Source organism: Pseudophryne corroboree, chromosome 9, assembly GCF_028390025.1.
Source record: "Pseudophryne corroboree isolate aPseCor3 chromosome 9, aPseCor3.hap2, whole genome shotgun sequence".
NCBI classification, from domain to species: domain Eukaryota; kingdom Metazoa; phylum Chordata; class Amphibia; order Anura; family Myobatrachidae; genus Pseudophryne; species Pseudophryne corroboree.
The window spans coordinates 121623914-121649082 of NC_086452.1; the positions used below are offsets into that span (position 1 = coordinate 121623914).

The 25169-nt window shown below is 45.7% G+C and overlaps 2 protein-coding genes across 6 annotated transcripts in view; one reads left to right on the top strand and one right to left on the bottom strand.

Moving 5' to 3' along the window:
• The window catches only part of NPHS2 (NPHS2 stomatin family member, podocin), a 54057-nt gene extending 53327 nt beyond the window's left edge, over nt 1-730 (top strand). The window contains exons 7-8 of the mRNA XM_063941493.1: nt 159-237; nt 316-730. Of these exons, the coding sequence (XP_063797563.1) occupies nt 159-237; nt 316-585 (349 nt within the window). The 3' untranslated portion in view covers nt 586-730. The remainder of the gene's footprint in view (nt 1-158; nt 238-315) is intronic.
• Nucleotides 731-5432: 4702 nt separating this feature from the next.
• The window catches only part of AXDND1 (axonemal dynein light chain domain containing 1), a 254349-nt gene continuing 234612 nt past the window's right edge, over nt 5433-25169 (bottom strand). Inside the window, exons 21-24 of one of the 5 annotated variants that reach the window (XM_063939813.1) lie at nt 17275-17409; nt 17094-17185; nt 8355-8488; nt 5433-5842 (exon numbers count right to left, since the gene is read on the bottom strand). In XM_063939813.1, the coding sequence (XP_063795883.1) occupies nt 5745-5842; nt 8355-8488; nt 17094-17185; nt 17275-17409 (459 nt within the window). In that variant the 3' untranslated portion in view covers nt 5433-5744. The remainder of the gene's footprint in view (nt 5843-8354; nt 8489-17093; nt 17186-17274; nt 17410-25169) is intronic. The other 4 variants (XM_063939816.1, XM_063939814.1, XM_063939815.1 and 1 more) reach the window with 4 other exon arrangements.

The window sequence follows — 25169 nt, forward strand, 5'->3', positions numbered from 1 at the left end:
CCTATGGATGCTGATAGAGGGTGTCTCTCAGAATCAGCCCTGTTTTCAAATATAAAAATGAAACTGAATGCTTTGCTTTATGTACAGTAGTCATTATTTTCACTCACTACTAATGACTTGAATACTAATATAACAAAGTGTCTTTGCTGCCCCTGCAGTAAGGATGTGAAACTTCCAGAGGAGGTTACGCAGTCAATGGCTGTAGAGGCAGAAGCACAAAGACTTTGCAAAGTTAAGGTAAGGGCACTGAAAGGTAATTAAGGCCATTACGGACTGTTCCTTTATAATCTAATATCTCTCTGTTTATTGGGGCAGATACTTGCAGCTGAATGTGAGAAAACTGTGTCAGAATCACTGAAACTGGCAGCAGAAACATTATCCGGATCGCCCACCGCAGTGCAACTCCGTTATCTTCAAACATTGCAATGTATGACTTCTGAAAAACCAGCCACTTTCCTACTGCCTTTACCCTTTGACCTTATGAACCTTAATGCTTTGCCAAAAGTGCAGGTGCCTAATCCAAACCCAGCTAAATCTGGACCTGGAGCAGATCAAGACACTAAGAAGGATTCCCCAATGTTGTAAATCAAAATACTAATTGTGCTGACAATACCAATGTCATCAAACTTGTAATATATGTGGTCAACATCACACAATGTCACCCTGGTTCCAAGATTTTGAATAAAATCCATGACATGACATCCCCAGTTATAAAACTATGTGGTCCTGATCCATTCAACCTTATTTATTTCATTAAAATATTTTTTGGCTGCCTTATGCAAAACTTAAGTCATGCAAATATTGTAGGCGCAGGTGCTATGTTTTTCAAAGCTGTGTTTGTAGTGTATAGATGCAATGTACAGTATGTGGGGAAGAGAGTGCTAAAACGTTCACTTATTAAAGGCTAACAGGTAACCATTATACAATGTATTGGGAGTGATGCTTATGCCTCTGTACGGGTGTGATACAGGATCCCGGTGGTTGGGATGCCAGCGGTCACATGAACAACACCGGCATCCTGACCATGAGAACCCCGACAGGGGACGGGGTACTTATTTTACCCCTCCCCTCTCCCCTACCCTAACCTGCCAGGGGTAGTGACTAGGACTAAGACACATAGGGTGTTGGCTAAGGCTAAAGGCCCATACACACTTGACGATAAAATGAACGACGTCGTTCATTTCAGCCCTCATCAACGACGTCGTTCATTATATCGTCAAGTGTGTATGCATCCAACGACCAACGATGCGCGGCCCCGCGGGACGTTAACGTCCATCGTTCATCTGTGGAGCATGTATGCTCAATTTGCACTATGGTCGTTACCGACCATAGACGTCGTTGAATGTGTATGGGACCAACGACCAACGATTTTGTTGCCAGGCTATTATTTAAATCCACTGTCCAGCTTGGAAGCTGAATGGTCGTTGGTCGTTTGTGTAGTGTATGCTCATGTCGTTTGCTCAGCTGTTCAAGGGAAATTCAAAAGTTCAAGGAAAGTCGTTGACGATGTGTGCATCGTCAAGTGTGTATGGGCCTTAAGAGTCGGGGGCAACGGCTACGGCTAACCCCCCCAGGTGCCTAATCCTAAGCCCCCCATCCGGCCATAACTCCCACAGTGACCCCGATACTTACCTTTGGGATGCCAATAGGTTGGTGTTCCGGCGCCGGGATTCCTAGTGGTGTCACATGACTGCCGTCAACTAAACTGCCAGAATGTTAACTACATCCCCTCTGTACACTAGGACTAACAACTATAAACCAGTCTCTCTTCTTTTTGTACATACAGTAGGTCTATGTGAGAAATTAAATAAACTCAATTCTGTTTTGACTTTTTATTTGTTCCAAAAACATATTTTGAGCCTACAGTGTGTTGTTTGTTTAATGTCACTTTTACAGTATGTTGGACTTGAGTCTGTGCAATTGTTAGCAATCCTTCTTTCCTGTACACCTAAGAGTTTGTAAAAGTTGTAATGGATAGCGCAACACCCTATCCAATGACTTAAATACTCACAACAGCACAAAGTATTCCAGGAGTATCGACTGTTATGAAAATTACAGGAAGTTAATATACGGTATAGTTGTATAAAGCAGTCTGGACATCCCCTTTTGTGTTTCAGTGACTTCCATGTGAAAAGAAATTAACACAAACAGAGCTGGGTACAAAGCCAACAATACAGGCCTGATTCAACCGCAAGTCCGAAAGCAGACACAACTAACATTTATTAACAAACTAGTTACCAACCCGTCCAACTGATGGAACAACATAATAGTGATGTCAGTGACAACACTTTAAATCCCCCATAGAGGTGGAGAGCAGGGTTAGCCTTTTATTATATAAGATTGCAAATGTGCACCAACATACATCCATACCTCCCAACCAACCCAAATTCATTGGGACAGTCCTAGTTTTTGGCCACTGTCCCTCTTGTGGGCCCAGTGCCATGCTGGTGGGATAAAGTTTGGAGGACCACCCTGTTAGTGTTGTTCATCCGCACAGTGCACGAAGAGACTGGGGGCTGCCCAGCATCTCCTGGAGCACTGAACAAGCCCCCTGCATGAAAAACAAGAAACGTAACATGCAGTCATGCTCCCAAAATACCACGCACCAGGAGATGTGGCCCCAGTAACCTGAGGTCACACCCCCTTTTGAGTGTGTGCAATGTCCCAATGCCCAGTTTTCAAAAGTTGGGAGGTATGTACTATGCATGCATATGCACCTTGACCCAGGCTCCTTGCGCAGCCGGTTCCTTCTATACGTGAAGTAGCAGTTTCTAGGTATCAACTGGGTGGCTGTCTTGCGAACGCATGCAAGAGAGTTTTGTGGGAGTGATGTGGGCATGTAGCCAGAGGTTTATGCTCTTATGGCCCCTTTTTCCAGCATGGGGTGTGTATAAGTAGCTCCTGTACCCACCATACAGTAGATATAAGTGGCTCCTGCACCCACCATGGGGTAGGTATAAGTGGCCCTTGCACCCAGCACTGGGTAGGTATAAGTAACCCTGGCCCAAGTATGGGATAGGTATAAGTGGTCCCTGCACCCACCATGGGGTAGGTATAAGTTCTAATGATAGTGGGCGGTGTAACTATATGCATGAAGCTGTACAAATATGCGCATTAGCATACTATAGTACACTTGGCTACTGCCGGCCATCTTTGACTACACCTGATTTGCATGTGGCTAAGAATTAGGCCTTGCATCTGTACATGTAATGCACGATAACTAACTGTTGCACAAATTTACCAAATTGAAAAATAAAACTTAAACTGTTAAATAGTTATTGCGCAATACAATGTGTATAAGCAATATTTACTTTGTACTCATTAACTTGTTAATTGTTACCAGCAACTTTATTTGAAAGGAAAAGCTTTTCTGAGCCTAAATTGTAAGCTTGAGCACAGTGATAAATGCCAGTAAACAATTAGTGACACGGAGATCTGTAGACGTGCACCAACATCAAGACTGTCTGTCTTTCTCATCCTCCGCACCAGTCGCTAGCCTTCTCATTGGTCTGGCTGTGACACAGTCACACCTCTTTATGGTGGTTGAATATTGAACTTGCTGGGGCAGTGGGCACTGTCGAGTTAGAGATAAGAATAGACTCAGGCAACTTCCAATCTGGTGCCTGTTATAGGCCCTATACCCTGGCCGACATTACAGCACGATATGAACGATCTTGTTCATTAATGAACGAGATCACGTTCATATCGTGTAGTGTGGAGGCACCAGCGATGAACGATGCGCGGCCCCGCGCTCGTTCATCGCTGGTGCCCCGTCGGCTGTGTATGCAGGCCAATATGGACGATCTCGTCCATATTTGCCTGCAGGTCTATGGAGCCGTGTGATGGGGGGGAGTGAAGTAACTTCACTCCCCCCGTCACTGCCCCCCTGCCGCCGGGTCGCCCGTCGGCCGTATCCGCCGTCGGGCAGCTCGGCGGCGGATCGGCCAATGTGTAGGGCCCATTATTGTCAGCGGTGCATGTACAGTAATTCTCACATATACTGTAGCAATCAGGACAAAGTAAACAAGGCACAGCAAACAGGTGCAGAATACTGTACTGCCACATTACAGGACCATTTTTAAACAAAAGGTGTCACTGTGGGGCAGATTTATTAAGCTTGGTGAAGTGATAAAGTGGAAGGTGATAATGCACCAGCCAGTCAGCTCCTAACTGACATTTTTCAAGCCCATCCTGTGACATGGCAGTTAGGAGCTGATTGGCTGGTCCTATATCACCTTTCACTTTATCACTTCACCGAGCTTAATAAATCTGCCCCTGTGTCACTTGTGTTGTTAAAAAGAGTGTGATACATAATGGAATGAGTGCTTTTATTTAAAGCAGGCATGTCAAACTCCAGCATGGCAGCTGTTGTAAAACTACAAGTCCCAGCATGCTTTGTAAGAAACCTTCCACTGATCTGTTGGTAAAGCATGCTGGGAATTGTAGTTTCTTTGACATGCCTGATTTAGGGGGTAATTCCAAGTTGATCGCAGCAGGAATTTTGTTAGCAGTTGGGCTAAACCATGTGCACTGCAGGGGAGGCAGATTTAACATGTGCAGAGAGAGTTAGATTTGGGTGGGGTGTGTTCAATCTGCAATCTAATTTGCAGTGTAAAAATAAAGCAGCCAGTATTTACCCTGCACAGAAACAAAATAACCCACCCAAATCTAACTCTCTGCACATGTTATATCTGCAGTGCACATGGTTTTGCCCAACTGCTAACAAAAATCCTGCTGCGATCAACTTGGAATTACCCCCTTAGCAGTGACGTGCAGTGGGGTGAGGCAGGTGAGGCAGAGCCTTTCCTGTTATACTTACGTTTAAACCAGAGTTTTGACTGAATAAAGTATATGAAAAATACTAATAATTTGTTTGAAATATCTTCTTTGCATTATTCTAATAATTTTTATAACCCAAACTCTGGAGTAAAAAGTCTTTCCGCACATCTCTGATTAAAACTCACCAAATTTCCAGGAGTTTATACTGCTGCACCTGTGTATAATGCCCAGATGTACCTTTTGGCTCATATATTGCATGTAAATCTGGCTCTGGGGTTAGGCAGTGCCTCCTGAGCCATTTAGCTCACCGCACGTCCCTGCCCCTTAGAGAGTATAGCCGATGGTCATGGAGAGTCTTCTTATAACGGGGTCACACTGTATACTAAGAAAACTGGCAGCAGGTCTAAGCATTGCAATGCACCACTTGCTGTACTCTCTGAAGACTGTGATGAATGTCTGATAACTTCATTGCTCTTTCACCTGTGCTTAAATAGTGACGGCAGCATTATATTTATTTTCTGTAATGTCATTGTTTACTTAATCTTATTATCTGGAGAGTAGGTTTGAAGTTTGGGATTGTTAATGTTCCTTTGTTTCTATATTTCTAAGTTTACCTGAAAACTTTATAAATAACATAAAGAAAAAAAAAGAAAAATAAAGAAAATTGGCAGCCAGAACGAAAAAAATTACAGCATTTTTAGTTGGATTTAAATTAAAAGAAACAAGCTAAATACTTAAAAACATGATCTCTCATTATTATCATTATACAAAAAGAACTGTACTGATGATGATGATGATGATGATGATGATGATAAATAATAATTATTATAATATTCACACTGCATTACAGCTATCCAATACAAATGACATTAAACGGCTGCTCTTCCAGAATACCTGCACAAGCTACATGTGTAGAATACCATTATAGAAATCATTTATTACACCCACGGCACGTATGAGATGAGTTATTTGTGCTGTTTGGTTTTGCTCGATTTAGGTCTCTTTTTGGCTGGGACTGGCAGGCTGATCTTTTCACTTGTAGCTTCTATGTGAATTGGAGTTTCTAGGGAGAAATAGACATACAGTAGGTTTACATCATATCTGAGCCTAAACACAGGTCTTATGATATACAGGTTGAGTATCCCTTATCCAAAATGCTTTTTGGATATCGGATTTTTCCGTATTTTGGAATAATTGCATACCATAATGCAGGGGTGGGGAACCTCAGGCCCGCGGGCCGTATAAGGCCCGCAAAGCCACTTGATCCGGCTCGGCCAGGCTCACCTAACCCAGAGAGAAGTTGGGTGCCCGCTGAGATTTTGTTACCGGCGGGCGACCCGGCTCCTTCTCCTCAGCAGCAGTCAGAGGCAGGAGCTCACTCCTGAGCGCCGGCTTCTTGCTCAGGCAGTGTACATGTGCAGCGCTCCCATAGTTCCGAGGAGCAGGCTGCCAGGCGGAGGGCAGCGGTATGGAAACAGGAGCAAGGCTGGTGAGTATTGCGGGGGGGTTTTCTTTTAATGTGTGTGTGTGTGTGTGTGTGTGTGTGTGTGTGTGTGTGTGTGTGTATGTGTAAGCGGCACTACCAGGGGGCATATCTAATGGGGCATAACTACAGGAGGGCATATCTAATGGGGCATAACAACTGACTGGGGGCATATCTAATGAGGCATTACAACTGACTGGGGGTATATCTACTGGGGCATAACAAGTGACTGGGGGTATATCTTCAGGGGCATAGCAAATGACTGGGGGCAGGCTAATTTTTAAGTTGATAATTTTTGTATGGCCCCCGAAGGATTTTATAAATATCCAAATGGCCCTTGGTAGAAAAAAGGTTCCCCACCCCTGCCATAATGAGATATCATGGTGATGGGACCTAAGTCTAAGCACAGAATGCATTTATGTTTCATATACACCTTATACACACAGCCTGAAGGTAATTTTAGGCAATATTTTTAATAACTTTGTGCATTAAACAAAGTGTGTCTACATTCACACAATTCATTTATGTTTCATATACACCTTATACACACAGCCTGAAGGTCATTTAATGCAATATTTTTAATAACTTTGTGTATTAAACAAAGTTTGTGTACATTGATCCATCAGAAAAAAAAGGCTTTACTATTTCACTCTCACTCAAAAAATTCCGTATTTCGGAATATTCCGTATTTCGGAATATTTGGATATGAGATACTCAACCTGTAATAATACAGGAAGCCAAGGCCACACAACCTATTGTTAAAGCCTACAGAACTGTATGTGCAGTTTCTTTAAATAAATACATCACATTAAGGAAAGAGATTAAATAATGGTTAAAAAATAAAAATAAAAGAAGCTCCTTATTCATAGTTGGATGTGGTCAAAGTACCGTCAGCGGGATTCTGATGGCCAGAATCCTGATACATCCCAGCGTAAAGTATAGGGGTTAAGGTTATGGTTTGCCAATAAGGGGAGGGTTAGGGTTATGCTGTGTGCGTGTGTGTGGGGGGGGGGAGTTTAAAAGCTCTACAGTGTCTAGATAGACAATCAATAGATAGACATGCATTAGGTTAACAGGTACAAAAGGTTGACAGGGTGAATAAGTCGACATGGCAATGGTCAACACAAAAATGATGAACGCAAGTTTTTGTTTTGTTTTTATCCCAAATCTTGTATATTCCATGTTATGTGACCACCATCAGTATAAATGTGTACCCTGGCCGACTCGCTTTGCTCGCTATGCTTCGGGCAAGGTGGCTCGCTCTGTTACCGCTGCGCTCGCAACAGGTTACTATTCCATTTAGATGTCCACGTGGGTAGTAAATCAAGTAAGTATTGGTAATACACGTGAAAACCCCCAAAAAGCATGCATCGACCATTTGTGTGTTGACCATTAGCAAATTAACCTTTTGAACCTGTTGACCTTTTGCACCTATCGACCTTCAGACTGTCAACCTAGTACATATCGACAATATGTTGTTGACCTATTGACTGTTGACCAATACACCATTGATCAGATACCACAGGTAACACCTCCTTACATTGCCAAACCACTATATTCCCATTCAACTAGGCAGAGCCGGATTAAGGAGGAGGAGTACAAGGAACCTCCCAGCCAGAGAACACTGCTGCACTGTGCAATCTTGTAGTGGGGGTGACCTGGATGATGACTGAGGTGGGCCAGATGACATGCGGATCAAGCCAGATGATGAGATGGGGAGGTGCTGACAAGAAGGGGAGGGCCACAGGAGTGGGGACGGGCACCCCCCTTCCCCATGTCTAAAGTGCCCCAGCCCCCCCTCCCCCTTCCCCACCCCCCGACTGAATTCGACCACTAGGGGCTCTAACTTAAAACTACTGCTCCTCACAGCTCTGGTGTAACAGCCACTTATATGCAAACGTTTTAAATATGGTCAAGCCTGAAGGCATAATATTGATAGCAGCAGAAATGGCCTTTAGGGTTGCTTTGTATTTTATGAGGACATGGGAGTACTGTGATTCTGCAGTAGGCTGGGGCGGGGTCTGCAGGCCATTCATCCTGGGTAGTCATTACATTCAACATGTGTGAGAAGAGAGTTTATTTGTCACCTTACCCTCCTCTTTCATTTTGCTTTCCTCTGACTGTGACTCTAGTTCCAGTTCGTGTACCCGCTGCAATGCTGCTTTCAGTTGCTCATCTAGATCCTCTGCTCTTTCTTCAGCTTTTTGAGCTCTCATCTCTGAATGTCTGTGCAGAGAAAAATGTCAGGACTCAGATGCAGATTTCTTGGCCTCACCACTCTCAGAAAATGGTGGTGACATGATGATGCCCCCGTTTCCGAAAACGCCGTCCGTCTCCACCCCAATCCCCCCCGAATGCCATTGCCTGTCAATCAGGCAGAGGTTGTTGTAAATATGCGAGCCACACAATGGACCCGTACTGCACATGTACAGAATGAGTCCTGCACCTGCGCAGTTACCTGGTAATCGTGAAACTGCGCAGGGGATCACACAAGCGATCCATGCTGAATGAGAGCCTATACTTACTATGTGTAACTCTTTGTACGTTTGAAGATTTTTATTAAATTGCTCCTAGGAAATGCAACTGGAAGATACAAAATAAAGCCTTTAGACTCGTAGAAACACAGAATTTGACGGCATATAAGAACCACTTGGTCCATCTAGTCTGCCCCTTTTTTTTTTACCATATTTTTATCTCAAACCTTATTTGATCCTTATTTCTTTTTTAAGGATATCCTTATGTCTATCCCATGCATGTTTAAATTGCTCTACTGTCTTAACCTCTACCACCTCTGACGGGAGGCTATTCCATTTGTCCACTACCCTTTCTGTGAAGTAATTTTTCCTCAACTTTCCCCTGAACCTACCTCCCTCCAGTCTCAGTGCATTCTGCGATCTCGAACCATTCATGTCCTTCAACAAGACAAAGAAGGCTGTGTCCCCTCCTACACTGTAGCTAAATGTACGCTCTCCAACCAGGGGCGTAAGTTTATCCCAGTCGCCCAGAGGCAAGTTGGAGTTTGGTACCCCCTCCCCTTATAAGAAAAGGGTTAACAAACATGGTGAGAGTGAATGTATATATATATATATATATATATATGGGTTCACTACGGCTGGCCGGCGGTCGGGCTCCCGGCGACCAGCATACCGGCGCCGGGAGCCCGACCGCCGGCTTACCGACAGTGTGGCGAGGGCAAATGAGCCCCTTGCGGGCTCGCTGTGCTCGCCACGCTATGGGCACGGTGGCGCGCTACACGCGCCACACTATTTTATTCTCCCTCTATGGGGGTCGTGAACCCCCACGAGGGAAAATAAGTGTCGATATGCCGGCTGTCGGGCTCCCGGCGCCGGTATACTGAGCGCCGGGAGCCCGACCGCCGGTATACAGAAGACCACCCATATATATATATATATATATATATATATACATATATACATACAGTGCATCTGGAAAGTATTTACAGCGCTTCACTTTTTCCACATTTTGTTATGTTACAGCTTTATTCCAAAATGGAATAAATTCATTTTTTCCCTGAAAATTCTACACACACTACCCCATAATGACAACGTGAAAAAAGTTTTTTTTAGATTTTTGCTAATTTATTACAAATAAAAAGCTAAAAAATCACATGTACATAAGTATTCACAACCTTTGCTCAATACTTTGTTGATGCATCTTTGGCAGCAATAACAGCCTCAAGTCTTTTTGAATATAATGCTACAAGCTTGGCACACCTATCTTTGGGCAGTTTCGCCCATTCCTCTTTGCAGCACCTTACAAGCTCCATCTGGTTGGATGCGAAGCGTCGGTGCACAGCTATTTTCAGATCTCTTCAGAGATGTTGGAGAAGATTTTAAACTAGGTGCCTGGGGGGAGGGATTAGAAAGAATTAGTGGGACTACTAGAGAGCAAAGAATAGTGGGATGTATAAAGTATAATGGGGGTGGAGAGGGGGGAAGGAGTGAAGGAGTCAGCAATGGTAATTTAAGGGATACCATGGTTCCTAAGGAAATGTCATGTACACCAGAACTTGCGGATCAGGGAATTAATAAACTTAAGTGTATGATTGCAAATGGAAGAAGCCTAACAAATAAAATGGGGGAATTAGAGGCAATTGCACATAATGACCATTATGACATAATAGGTATTACTGAGACATGGTGGGACGATTCTCACGACTGGACGGCAAACATCGAGGGATACACTCTCTTCAGGAGAGATAGGATTAATAAAAAGGGAGGGGGTGTTTGTCTCTATGTTAAACCATTTTTAAAACCATATTTAAAGGAGGTCAGTTACGAGGGGACTGGAGATAATGTGATGGGGTGAGATTATTATTATTATTATTATTATTATGGGGTGAGATTTTGAGTGGGGGTAAAGATACAAAAAAACTTTTAATAGGGACATGCTATAAACCGCCAGATATTAGTGTGGCTGACGAATTGCTACTCTTGCAGCAAATCGAAAAAGCTGCAGGTATGGGGGGACGTCGTTATTGTTGGGGACTTCAATTACCCAGACATAAACTGGAACACCGAAACAGTAAATACATCTAGGGGTAACAGGTTCTTAAACATGCTAAAAGATCATTACTTGTCTCAGGTAATTGAGGAGCCAACTAGGCAAGGGGCTATACTGGACCTAGTACTAACAAATAATGAGGAAATTATAACAAATACTAGAGTAGGGGAGACCCTAGGAAATAGCGATTACAATATGATCACATTCGATATCGGCTTTCAAAAACAGCAATATAAGGGTTTAACCAAGATTTTTAACTTTAGGAAAGCAAATTTCACATTGCTGAAGCAAGCAATGAAGGAGATTAATTGGGAAATTGTATTTCATGGTAAGAATACTGCTGAGATGTGGGACATTTTTACAACTGCGCTCAATAAGTACACTAATTTATTTATTACCAAAGTCAACAAAAACAGTAGTAGGAAATCCAAACCAATGTGGCTTAATAAAAAGGTCAAGGAACAAATGGATAAAAAGAAGCGTGCTTTCAAAGCATTTAAGTCTGACGGAAAGGTAGAATCATTCCAGTTCTACAAGGAATGTAACAATAAATGCAAAAAGGCGATTAGAGCAGCTAAAATAGAAAACGAAAAACAAATCGCAAAGGAGAGTAAAACAAATCCGAAAAAGTTTTTTAAGTATATAAATGGTAAAAGGTTGAAAAGGGAGAATATTGGGCCCTTAAAGGGTAAGCGGGATGTCTTGATTAATGATGATAGGGAAAAAGCAGATTTATTTAATAAATTATTTTCATCAGTATTCACGAAAGAGGACAAGTTGACAAGAATAGAGCATAACATAAATAATAATAATGACCCTCTGCTTGGTAATTGCTTAAACGAGGGAGTAATCAGGGAGAGACTGAGTAAAATTAAGACAAATAAATCTCCTGGGCCGGATGGACTCCACCCCAGGGTTCTTATGGAACTCAACGTCGAGATAGCCAAACCTCTATATTTGATCTTCATTGAGTCAATTAGATCAGGAATGATACCAAAGGACTGGCGTATAGCAGAGGTAGTCCCAATATTTAAAAAGGGTATTAAAACGCTCCCCGGGAACTATAGACCGGTTAGCTTGACATCTATAGTGGGGAAAATACTAGAAGGTATATTAAGGGATAGCATTCTGGAGTACTTGGATACCTCCAAGGTTATTACTAGGAATCAACATGGATTTGTGAAGGACAGGTCATGTCAAACTAACTTAATAAGCTTCTACGAGAAAGTGAGCGATAGTATTGATAAGGGTCAAGCAGTGGATGTGATTTTTTTAGACTTCTCTAAGGCTTTTTACAAAGTTCCACACAGGAGACTAATCCTCAAACTAAGAAAGCTTGGGGTGGGAAATACTATCTGTACTTGGGTGAGTAACTGGTTGTTTAATAGGGAACAGCGAGTGGGGGTTAATGGGATGTACTCTGAATGGGCTTCAGTACTCAGTGGAATACCGCAGGGCTCAGTACTCGGGCCATTGCTGTTTAATATATTCATTAATGACCTAGGTGAGGGACTGGAAAGCGCAGTGTCAATTTTCGCAGATGACACTAAATTATGTAGAATAATTAATTCAGACAAGGATGTTGAGTCTCTACAGAATTACTTAACTGGACTGAAGGCCTGGGCAAACAAATGGGGAATGAGGTTCAATATAGGCAAATGTAAAGTTAAGCACCTTGGGACTAAGAACAATCAGGCAGCCTATAAATTAAATGGGGAAAATGTAGGGATAACGGTAGTTGAAAAGGATCTGGGTGTGCTCATCGATAATAAACTTGGTAGCAGTTTGCAATGTCAAAATGCAGCAGCAAAGGCTAATAAGGTGTTATCATGCATAAAACGGGGTATGGAGACAAGGAATAAGAGTGTAATCCTGCCACTGTATAAATCATTGGTGCGACCACACCTGGAATATTGTGTACAGTTTTGGGCACCATACTATAAAAAAGATATCTTGGAACTCGAAAGGGTTCAGAGGCGAGCCACCAAACTGGTTAAGGGGTTAGAGGCAATGGACTATGAGGAAAGACTTAAAAGGCTTGATATGTTCACACTGGAAAAGAGGCGACTGAGAGGGGACATCATTAATATTTATAAATACATTAAGGGACAATACAAGGATCTATCAAACGATTTGTTTACCAAAAAACACTACATAGGACACGCGGACACCCACTGAGGTTAGAGGAGAAAAAATTCCATACCCAACGGAGAAAAGGATTCTTCACAGTAAGAGCAGTAAGGATTTGGAATTCTCTTCCAGAGAAGGTAGTAATGGTGGACACAATAAGTTTAAAAATGGATTGGATAAATTCCTAGCTGAAAAAAATATCCAGGGATACAGCATTTAATTAATATTTAAAGAAAAAAAAAATATTAATAAAATAACGTAATGTACAATAGGTTGAACTCGATGGACATTTGTCTTTTATCAACCTCAACAACTATGTAACTATGTTCAACCTGGGCTCTGGCTGGGCCACTCAAGGACATTCACAGAGTTGCCCTGAAGCCACTCCTTTGATATCTTGGCTGTGTGCTTAGGGTCGTTGTCCTGCTGAAAGATGAACTATCACCCCAGTCTGAGGTCAACAGCGCTCTGGAGCAGGTTTTTATCCAGGATGTCTCTGTACGTTGCTGCATTCATCTTTCCCTCTATCCTGATTAGTCTCCCAGTTCCTGTCGCTGAAAAACATCCCCACAGCATGATGCTGCCACCACCATATTGTATTGGCCTGGTGATGGTATTGGCCTGGTGATGAGCAGTGCCTGGTTTCCTCCAAACATGACGCCTGACATTCACGCCAAGAGTTCAATCTTTGTCTCATCAGACCAGAGAATTTTGTTTCTCATAGTCTGAGAGTCCTTCAGGTGCATTTTGGCAAACTCCAGGCGTGCTTCCATGTGCTTTTTTACTAAGGAGTGGCTTTTATCTGGCCACTCTACCATACAGGCCTGATTGGTGGATTGCTGCAGAGATGGTTGTCCTTCTGGAAGGTTCTCCTCTCTCCACAGAGGAATGCTGTAGCTCTGACAGAGTGACTATCGGGTTCTTGGTCACCTGCCTAACTAGGGCCCTTCTCCCCCGATCGCTCAGTTTAGACGGCAGGCCAGCTCTAGGAAGAGTCTTGGTGGTTCCGAACTTCTTCCATTTACAGATGATGAAGGGCACTGTCCTCATTGTGACCTTAAAAGCAGCAGATATTTTTCTGTACCCTTGCCCAGATTTGTGCCTCGAGACAATCCTGTCTAGGAGGTCTATAGACAATTCCTTTGACTTCATGCTTGGTTTGTGATCAGACATGCACTGTCAAGTGTGGGACCTTATATATACAGGTGTGTGGCTTTCGAAATCACGTCCAATCAACTGAATTTTACCACAGGTGGACTCCAATTAAGCTGTAGGAACATCTCAAGAATGATCAGTGGAAACAGTATGCACCTGAGCGCAATTTTGAGCTTCATGGCAAAGGCTGTGAATACTTATGTATATGTGATTTCTTAGTTTTTTATTTTTAATAAATTTGCAAATATCTAAAAAAAACATTTTTTTTTTACGTTGCCATTATGGGGTAATGGGGGTCATTCTGACCCGATCGCTTGGTGTAGTTTATCGCAGCGATCGGGTCGAATCTGCACATGCACCGGCGCCGCAATGCGCCAGCGCATGCTGGATGGCCGAAGGCCATTGTACCCTAGCGATCGTCTCTGCCTGATTGACAGACAGAAGCGGTTGCTGGGCGGGAGGGGACTGGACGGCGGCGTTAAGCCGCCGTTTAGGGGACACGGTATGGCCAAAGCAGGCATGGCCGGACCATTGGGGGGGGCGGGCCGCGGCAGCTGCGTGATGTCACACGCAGCCGCTGCGACCCGGGCAGCAAAGGGGTTCACTGACATGCGGGGCGTCCCACCGCATGTCTGAGTGCCTGATTGTAGCTGTGCGAAATTTAGCACAGCTACGATCAACTCGGAATGACCCCCAATGTGTGTAGAATTTTGAGGCAATAAGGCTGTAACATAACAAAATGTGGAAAAAGTGAAGTGCTGTGAATACTTTCCGAATGCACTTTATCTCTCTCTCTCTCTCTCTCTCTCTCTCTCTCTCTCTATATATATATATATATATACACACACATTAATTAAGTGGGAAGTCCAGGTAGAGAGCATTTTGTCCCTCCTGGAATGGGACATGTTGGGAGGTATGCACAATCTAATATACACCCCCACCTTTCACCGGGGCCCCCTTGTCATAAGTGCCCCGGGCACCCCCAAGGCTTAATCTGGTCCTGCACGGAAGCCATCCTGTCCCTTATTGCAGGTGTTAGCAGGGCTCCTACAATAAAGCCAATTGATAATGCAGCAACAGCAGGTGCGCCACAGAGCTCCTTTGGAAGAGTAGCGGTCACACTTGAATCCCATTGAGAATCACACAGGTTCTGCTGTACAGTATGTGCAAGTGCCCCTTTAGAGCTTGGAGCCTGGAGGCAAGCGTCTCCATTGCCTCTGGGAGTTACACCCAGGGTGCCCAGAAAACGTAATTTTAAACTTGAGCTGCAAACCTGGATAAGCCAGACTTATGTATGTTCTGGTAGGTAAAGAGTGCAAGATTGTCCTGATATTCACATATTGTATTTTATTTTTATTCCAGCAGTGTGTGAGGATGAGCAATATGGGGGTAATTCAGATCCGATCGTAGATGTGCTAAATTTAGCACATCTACGATCATTTACTCTAACATGCGGGGGGACGCCCAGCGCAGGGCTAGTCCGCCCCGCATGTCAGGCCCTGCCTCCCCCACACAGGTGCAAAAGCATCGTACAGCGGCAATGCTTTTGCACTTGGCACTTAGCTCCCTGCCAGCGCAGCTCCTCCGTGCTGGCAGTCCGCTACCGACCGCATCCCAGGTCACAGCAGCTGCGTGTGACGTCACGCAGCCGCTGTGGAAAGCCCCCCCGACCGGTCCGGACACACCTGCGTTGTCCGGACCACGCCCCGCCAACAGCATTCTAATGCAATCGGAACGTCCCCTCCCACCCCGCGACCGCTTCTGCCTGACAATCAGGCAGAGGCGATCGCAGATGTTAGCATCTCACTCCACATAGGGATTCAGACTGCGATCGCTGCTGCTGCAGCGATCCAGCAGCGATCTCAGTAAATGTATATAGCAGTATATACAAATTAAACCTTTTTAAATTGGACAAACTGCATACACATTCATCACGTGGGGCAGCACGGATAGTGTATTGGTAAACAATACTGCCTCACAGGTTTGTTAGCAAAGTAAAAAAGTTAGCAATTGGGCAAAACCATGTTGCACTGCAGGTGGGGCAGATGTAACGTACAGAGAGATTTATATTTGGGTGGGTTATAATGTTTCTCTGCATGGTAAATACTGGCTATTTAATGTGTACACGCAATTTAGATTTCAGTTTGAACACACCCCACACAAATCTAACTCTCTCTGCACAAGTTACATCTGCCCCACCTGCAGTGCAACATGGTTTTGCCCAGTTTCTAACTTTTTTGGTTTGCTAACAAACACGAATAAGTCCCATAGGGGCTAATTCAGGTTGGATCGCAAATCGTGATCCAACCGGAATTATTGCATTTATCCAACGGGCGCATGCGCAGCGCCTGTCCTGTGCATGTGCCCGCACTTTCTGTGGGCGTCCCACAGAAATAGCGAACGTCTCTGCCTTGTCAATCAGGCAGAGGCGTTCGCTGGGGCGGGGGGGAGCAATGCTCCGTTTCCTAGGCGGAGACAGAGTGTTGTAGGCGCATGGCTTGGAAACGGGTGGCGTGCTGTTCGAACGGGGGCATGATGGGGGCGTAATGGCGGCGGCTGCGTAACATCACACGCAGCCACCGCGATCGGAAAGATAACGGCAGGTCTCGTGGCCGGCAGGAGGTAACCTTAATTTCTACTATCAAGCAAAAATTGCGATGTGATCGCAATGTCTGCTTGATGAAGAGGGGAGGCGGCAGTCAGCATGCTGGGCAGCCTTGCCCTGCGATGGGTGGCCCCCAGCATGCGAACATAAGGTTTGCAAATTCTGCTAATTAGCAGAATTTGCAATCCTTACTGCATTAGGCCCATAGATTGTAGGCTCCACTGGTACTGGGACTGATGTGAATGGCCAGATATTCTCTGTAAAGCGCTGTGGAATATGTGTTCCCTATATAAATAACTGGTAATAAACAAATCATCTGGGGATGCTGGATTTTGCAGAATAACCCAAACAAACATACTCCATCTGTATAAATATTTTACTGTAATTAAAAAGTAATTAGTAATCAGATGTACTTACAGGAGGCGCTTTTCCAATTGTTGCAATGATGTCAAGCACTGAAAGGCTTGTATGGATTGTGGGGTATTGGGCCTGCTAGCTTTTAGAACACCCTGCAAAAATGATAATACTGTGTTAACAGACCATCATTCTTAGAGAAGTGGCATACAATTGTATATAAAGACCACCAGCATGCTCTAACCTCAGTAGAAATAGGAATTTCCACTTCCTGCAAGGACTTCTTACAAATGTTTCCATCATAGCCAATGATTCTCATTGCATCCTGTGTAGAAGCCGTATTATTCAGAAGTTTATCCATCCTGGTTTGTGTGTTAACCTGAAATTAAGGAGTTTTAAACAACCTGAATTTGTGAATGTAATTATGTGCAGGGTAAGGGTTATGTTCTTTGATATAAGTTTTCCTGCACCAGTTTGAGGGATCCTGGGAACATGTTTGAGTCTTGTGGGTACAAAGGTCAAACTAGGCACTTTAAATCCCTGGATTACCTGTGCCCCCTCCCATTATAACTCCATGCCTTGCAGAAACACTTAAGTTTAATTACTGTACCACAACACTGAATTTGAGTAAAAAAGAAAAATAAACAGGAAAATATTAACTTAAGAACTTCTCACATCGGGGAAGCGGGGCTGGAGATAATATAGCAAATTATGCTTCCGCAGCCGGATACTCACTGCCAGCAATGGAGGATTCCGTAAAACAGGGTCAATGCTGGAAAGGTAGTGATCAGCCTCTTGTTCAGCAGCTGCCGCCGCACCACCATTGTGCACCAAAAGAATGGCTAGTCAGGTAGGTAAAACCTCTCTCACATTCTAGGAAAGGCCTATTTTCCTCTCATTAGTGAATAATAAGATTTTACTTACCGGTAAATCTATTTCTCGTAGTCCGTAGAGGATGCTGGGACTCCGTAAGGACCATGGGGAATAGACGGGCTCCGCAGGAGATAGGGCACTTTAAGAAAGCTTTGGATTCTGGGTGTGCACTGGCTCCTCTCTCTATGCCCCTCCTCCAGACCTCAGTTAGGGAAACTGTGCCCAGAGGAGATGGACAGTACGAGGAAGGATTTTTGTAAATCTAAGGGCGAGATTCATACCAGCCACACCAATCACACCGTATAACTTGTGATAAACTACCCAGTTAACAGTATGAACAACAACATAGCCTCGGTTCCACCGATAAAACTATAACATAACCCTTATGTAAGCAATAACTATATACAAGTCTTGCAGAAGAAGTCTGCACTTGGGACGGGCGCCCAGCAAACTCTACGGACTACGAGAAATAGATTTACCGGTAAGTAAAATCTTATTTTCTCTAACGTCCTAGAGGATGCTGGGACTCCGTAAGGACCATGGGGATTATACCAAAGCTCCCAAACGGGCGGAAGAGTGCGGATGACTCTGCAGCACCGGTTGAGCAAACAGAAGGTCCTCCTCAGCCAGGGTATCAAACTTATAGAACTTTGCAAAGGTGTTTGACCCCGACCAAGTAGCTGCTCGGCACAACTGTAATGCCGAGACCCCTCGGGCAGCAGCCCAGGAAGAGCCCACCTTCCTAGTGGAATGGGCCTTAACCGATTTAGGCAATCCCGCCGTAGAATGTGCCTGCTGAATCGTGTTACAGATCCAGCGAGCAATAGTCTGCTTTGAAGCAGGAGCGCCAACCTTGTTGGCCGCATACAGAACAAACAGAGCTTCAGTCTTCCTGATCCTAGCTGTTCTGGTCACATAAATCTTCAAAGCCCTGACCACATCCAGGGACTCGGAATCCTCCAAGTCCCGTGTAGCCACAGGCATGACAATAGGTTTGTTCATATGAAAAGATGAGACCACTTTTGGCAGAAATTGAGGACGAGTCCTCAACTCTGCCCTATCCACGTGAAAAACCAAGTATGGGCTTTTATGTGATAAAGCCGCCAATTCTGAAACACGCCTTGCCGAAGCTAATGCCAACAACATGACCACTTTCCACGTGAGGTATTTCAACTCCACTGTTTTGAGTGGTTCAAACTAAGGTGACTTGAGGAAACGTAATACCACGTTAAGATCCCAAGGCGCCACCGGAGGTACAAAAGGAGGCTGAATATGCAGCACCCTCTTCACAAAAGTCTGTACTTCAGGAAGAGAGGCCAATTCTCTTTGAAAGAAAATGGATAAGGCCGAAATTTGGACCTTTATGGACCCTAATTTTAGGCCCAAATTCACTCCTGTTTGAAGGAAGTGAAGTAGACGGCCCAAATGGAACTCCTCCGTAGGAGCAGCTCTGACCTCACACCAAGAAACATATTTTCGCCATATACGGTGATAATGTTTCAATGTCACGTCCTTCCTAGCCTTGATCAGGGTAGGAATGACCTCCTCCGGAATCCCTTTTTCCGCTAGGATCCGGCGTTCAACCGCCATGCCGTCAAACGCAGCCGCGGTAAGTCTTGGAACAGACAGGGCCCCTGCTGCAGCAGGTCCTGCCTTAGAGGAAGAGGCCACAGATCTTCCGTGAGCAACTCTTGTAGCTCCGGATACCAAGTCCTCCCTGGCCAATCTGGAACAATGAGGATTGTTCTGACCCTGCTCATTCTTATTATTCTCAACACCTTGGGTATGAGAGGAAGAGGAGGAAACACATAGACCGATCTGAACACCCAAGGTGTCACCAGAGCGTCTACTGCTACCGCCTGAGGGTCTCTTGACCTGGTGCAATACCGCTTTAGCTTTTTGTTGAGACGGGATGCCATCATGTCTATCTGAGGCAGTCCCCACCGACCCGTGATCTGTGCGAAGACTTCTTGATGAAGTCCCCACTCTCCCGGATGCAGGTCGTGCCTTCTGAGGAAGTCCGCCTCCCAGTTGTCCACCCCCGGGATGAACACTGCTGACAGTGCGCGTACATGGCCTTCCACCCAGCGTAGAATCCTGGTCGCTTCTGCCATGGCCACTCTGCTCCTTGTTCCGCCTTGGCGGTTTATACGAGCCACTGCCGTGACATTGTCTGACTGAATCAGAACCGGTTTTTCCCGAAGCAATTTCTACGCTTGACGTAGGGCGTTGTATATGGCCCTCAACTCCAGGACGTTGATGTGGAGACAAGTCTTTAGATTTGACCAGAGACCTTGGAAATTTCTTCCCAGTGTGACTGCTCCCCAGCCTCGGAGGCTTGCGTCCGTGGTCACCAGGACCCAGTCCTGAATGCCGAACCTGCAACCCTCTAGTAGGTGAGCACTCTGCAGCCACCACAGGAGAGATACCCTGGTCCTGGGAGACAGGGTGATCCTTTGATGCATTTGTAAATGGGACCCGGACCATTTGTCCAAGAGGTCCCATTGAAAAGTCCTCGCATGGAACCTGCCGAAGGGGATGGCCTCGTATGAAACCACCATCTTCCCCAGAACCCGTGTGCAATGATGCACTGAAACCTTTTTGGCTTTAATAGGTTCCTGACCAGGGCTATGAGCTCCTGAACCTTTTCCATCGGAAGAAAAACCTTTTTCTGGTCTGTGTCTAGAATCAGGCCCAAAAAGGTCAGATGCGTTGCGGGGACTAGCTGGGACTTCGGTATATTGAGAATCCAGCCGTGCAATTGCAACGTCTTCATGGACAGAGACACACTGTCCAGCAACTTCTCCTGAGATCTCTCCTTTATGAGGAGATCGTCCAAGTATGGGATAATTGTGACACCCTGCTTGCGCAGGAGCACCATCATTTCCGCCATTACCTTGGTGAAAATTCTCGGGCCGTGGAAAGCCCAAACGGCAACGTCTGAAATTAGTAGTGACGGTCCTGTACTGCAAATCTCAGGAACGCCTGGTTAGGGGGGAATATCGGAACATGAAGGTATGCATCCTTTATGTCCAGGGACACCATCCAATCCCCCCCCTCCAGGCTGGCGATGACCGCCCTGAGTGATTCCATTTTGAACTTGAACCTCTTCAAGTACAGGTTCAGGGATTTTAGATTTAAAATGGGTCTGACCGAACCGTCCGGTTTCGGGACCACAAACAGGGTTGAGTAATATCCCTCTCCTTGCTGGAGATGAGGAACTGTGACTATCACCTGTTGAATATACAATTTTTGGATTGCGGCTAACACTAGCTTCCTCTCTGACGGGGAAGCCGGCAGAGCCGATTTGAAAAACCGGCGAGGAGGCAAGTCTTCGAATTCTAGTCTGTATCCCTGAGAAACAATCTCTAATGCCCAGGGATCCACCTGCGAGTGAACCCAGACGTGGCTGAAAAACCGAAGACGTGCCCCCACTAGATCTGCCTCCCCCCGGGAAGCCCCAGCGTCATGCGTGGACTTTGTAGATGTAGGGGAGGACTTCTGCTCCTGGGAACTAGCTGTGTGCAGCTTTTTTCCCTTGCCTTTACCTCTGCCAACAAAGGAAGATCCCCGTACCTTCTGGCTCTTATTGGAACGAAAGGACTGCATTTGATAATGAGGTGCCTTTTTTGTATGCTTCGGGGGGACATAAGGTAAGAAATTCGATTTACCGGCCGTAGCAGTAGAGGCAAGGTCCACGAGGCCGTCTCAAAACAACTCCTCCCCCTTGTAAGGCAAGGACTCCATATGCCGCTTTGAATCAGCATCTCCCGTCCACTGTCGGGTCCACAAGAGTCGCCTAGCAGAAATAGACATAGTGTTTATTCTGGAGCTTAATAAACAAATGTCTCTTTGAGCATCTCTCATATACAAGGCAGCATCTCTGATATGCTCTATGGTCATTAAAATGGCATCCCTATCTAAGGAGTCAATCTCCGTAGATAAGGAATCTGCCCATGCCACGACAGCACTACAAACCCAGGCCGACGCCATAGCCGGTCTAACAATAGTACCTGAATGTGTGTAAATGTGCTTCATGGTAATTTCCTGCTTGCGATCAGCAGGATCCTTGAGGGAAGCTGTATCCTGAGAAGGCAGTGCCACCTTTTTGGATAAGCGTGTCAGCGCCTTGTCTACTTTAGGCGAAGATTCCCATCGTATCCTATCAGTTTGTGGAAAAGGATACGCCATAAGAATCCTTTTGGGAACTTGCAGTCTCCTATCTGGAGATTCCCAAGCCTTTTCGCACAATTCGCTTAGCTCAAATGAGAACGGAAAAGTGACCTCAGGCTTTTTCCCTTTATACATGTGTACCCTCGTGTCAGGGACAGGGGGTTCCTCAGTAATATGCAAAACCTCTTTAATGGCCATAATCATGTACCGAATACCTTTTGCCACCCTCGGCTGTAATTTTGCATCTTCATAGTCGACACTAGAGTCAGTATCCGTGTCGGTATCTGTGTCATCGATCTGGGATATGGTGCGCTTCTGAGACCCCGACGGGCCTGGCGCCACAGGGACAGGCATGGTCTGGCTACCTGACTGATCCCTAGCTTCAGCCTTGTCTAACCTTTTATGCAGTAGATTTACATTTGCATTTAAGACATTCAGCATATCCACCCAGTCCGGTGTCGGCGTTGCCGACGGCGACCTGACATTCAAGCACTTCCCCTCCACATTAAGTGAGCCTTCCTCGTTAAACATGTCGACACACGCGTACCGACACACTTCACCCACACAGGGAAACTCTTTTCTGAAGACAGTATCCCCTTTAAGGCCCTTTGGAGAGACAGAGAGAGAGTATGCCAGCACACACCCCAGCGCTATACCCCTGGAAAGAAACACAGATAGCCTTTTCCCAGTAGCGCTGTGTAGTAATTAAACGCCAAATATGTGCCCCCCCTCTCCTTCAAAACCCCCTTTCACTGCGTGTAAAGCAGGGGAGAGTCCGGGGAGCTTCCTCTCAGCGGTGCTGTGGAGAGAAAATGGCGCTGGTGAGTGCTGAGGGAGAAGCCCCGCCCCCTCGGCGGCGGGCTTCTGTCCCGCTCAAAGTTATAAAAAAAATGGCGGGGGCTCTTTTATATACATGTACAGTGCCCACCTGTACATGTATATAGTCTTTTGCCATAAGAGAGGTGTTTATATTGCTGCCCAGGGTGCCCCCCCTGCGCCCTGCACCCTTACAGTGACCGGAGTGTGTGAGGTGTGTGGAGCAATGATGCACAGCTGCAGTGCTGTGCGGTACCTCAGTGAAGCTCTGAAGGCTTCTGCCGCCTGAGACGTCTTCTGAACGCCCAGGACAAATCTGTGTTCACCCCCTCTGGAGCTAATGGTGTCCAGTAGCCGAGGAAGCAGAGCCTATCATTTAAGTAGGTCTGCCCCTCTCTCCTCAGTCCCTCGATGCAGGGAGCCTGTTGCCAGCAGTGCTCCCTGTAAAATATATAGAAAAAATCCAAACAAAAATGCTTTCTAGGCAGAGAACTTAGGGGAGCTCCCTGCAGTGCACCCATTTCCCTCTGGGCACCGTGTAAAACTGAGGTCTGGAGGAGGGGCATAGAGGGAGGAGCCAGTGCATACCCAGAATCCAAAGCTTTCTTAAAGTGCCCTATCTCCTGCAAAGCCCGTCTATTCCCCATGGTCCTTACGGAGTCCCAGCATCCTCTAGGACGTTAGAGAAATATGGTTTGGTGAGAATATTCTCCACTTGTGGTTAACTCCACTCTGTGGCTATCCAAGGTCACTAGCAATCCAATCCCTGGATTTGTATCTCTTAACGAAGTCACAGATCAAAGGGTGAAAAATCTTCTTAAATCCATTTTAGTCATTGCTAGGGCATCCCTTATGCCTAGATGGCATCTCCATGGGTTATTGAGGTGGTGGATAATTGGTTAATTGACCTCTAAGAGGGGTTGCTGGGTAATTGCCCTACAATGAGGGTCATACCGAGTTGATCGTAGCTGTGCTAAATTTAGCACAGCTACGATCATCTTCCCTGACATGCGGGGGGACGCCCAGCACAGGGCTAATCCGCCCCTCATGTCAGTTCGCCCACATCCCCCCTGCAGAAGTGCAAATGCAGCGCACAGCGGCGATGCCTTTGCACTTCAAGAGTAACTCCCGGCCAGCGCAGCTTTAGCGTGCTGGCCGGGAGCTACTCATTGCTCCCCAGCCCGCAGTGGCTGCGTGTGACGTCATGCAGCCGCTGCGGGCCGCCGCCTGTTCAGTCCGGCCACGCCTGCGTTGGCCGGACCGCACCCACGAAACGGCGGCAAAAGCCGCCGTTACACCCCCTCCCGCCCAGCGATCGCCTCTGCCTGTCAAGTTGATCGCATCCCTGCTACAGCCTTCGGCCGTCTGGCATGTGACGGTGCACTACGGCGCCGGCGCATGCGCAGTAGGGACCCGTTCGCTCTGCTGCGTTAAAAAGCAGCGAGCGAACGTGTCAGAATGACCGCCAATATCCTTTGAGAATGCTCAGGACACTCTGCAGTTACTGGGTAATGAAGTTGTGATGTCTGTCAATTTTGGGAGCATATTTAGGGCTTCGGCAGTTTCTGTAAGGCAAATCCTGCGGCTCAACTCCAGGATATGTATATGGTGTCAAGAGGACTCTGGAATAACTTCCATTCTCATATGGCGTTTTATACAGTCCAGAGCTGGATAAAATCATTTCACAGGCCTCAGCGGGGAAATATTCCTTTCTTGCCGGGCAATGCTCCTAAATCTAGTGGCTGTAGACTGTAGTAATTTGTCCCTAAAGAGGTTTGAGGGTTAAGTCCGTTTGAGGTCACGTCTCCACACTTTGAAAAGTTCTATTGAGAGTAAAATAGGTATGAACTACACTTTCATCCAGTGTCCAAGAAGCCTAACAAGCAGTTGACATAACAGACAACAGTGAGACGGAATCTCCTGCGTAGGGAGCGCACATGTTTTTCTTCCGAGATGGGTGGTTCAATTCCACTACAGATTGCTAGCTTCAGCAAATGTTTCTGCCAGAGAACAAGATATTTTTGTGACAGTGTTGCAGTATTACTCTTCCTCCTGTGGTGGTGCTATCCTAGTCTTGACTCCTGCAGTATCACTTTTAACGGTAATTCTAGCACTTCATGGTTTGTCTCTCTGTAGCTGGAGGCAATTGCTAATGAGCTGCACTTGTGACTTTTCTGAGCTCTCAGGGGCAGATGTATTAACCTGGATAAGGCATAAGGAAGTGATAAACCAGTGATAATTGCAAGATGATACACCAGCCAATCAGCTCTAATATGT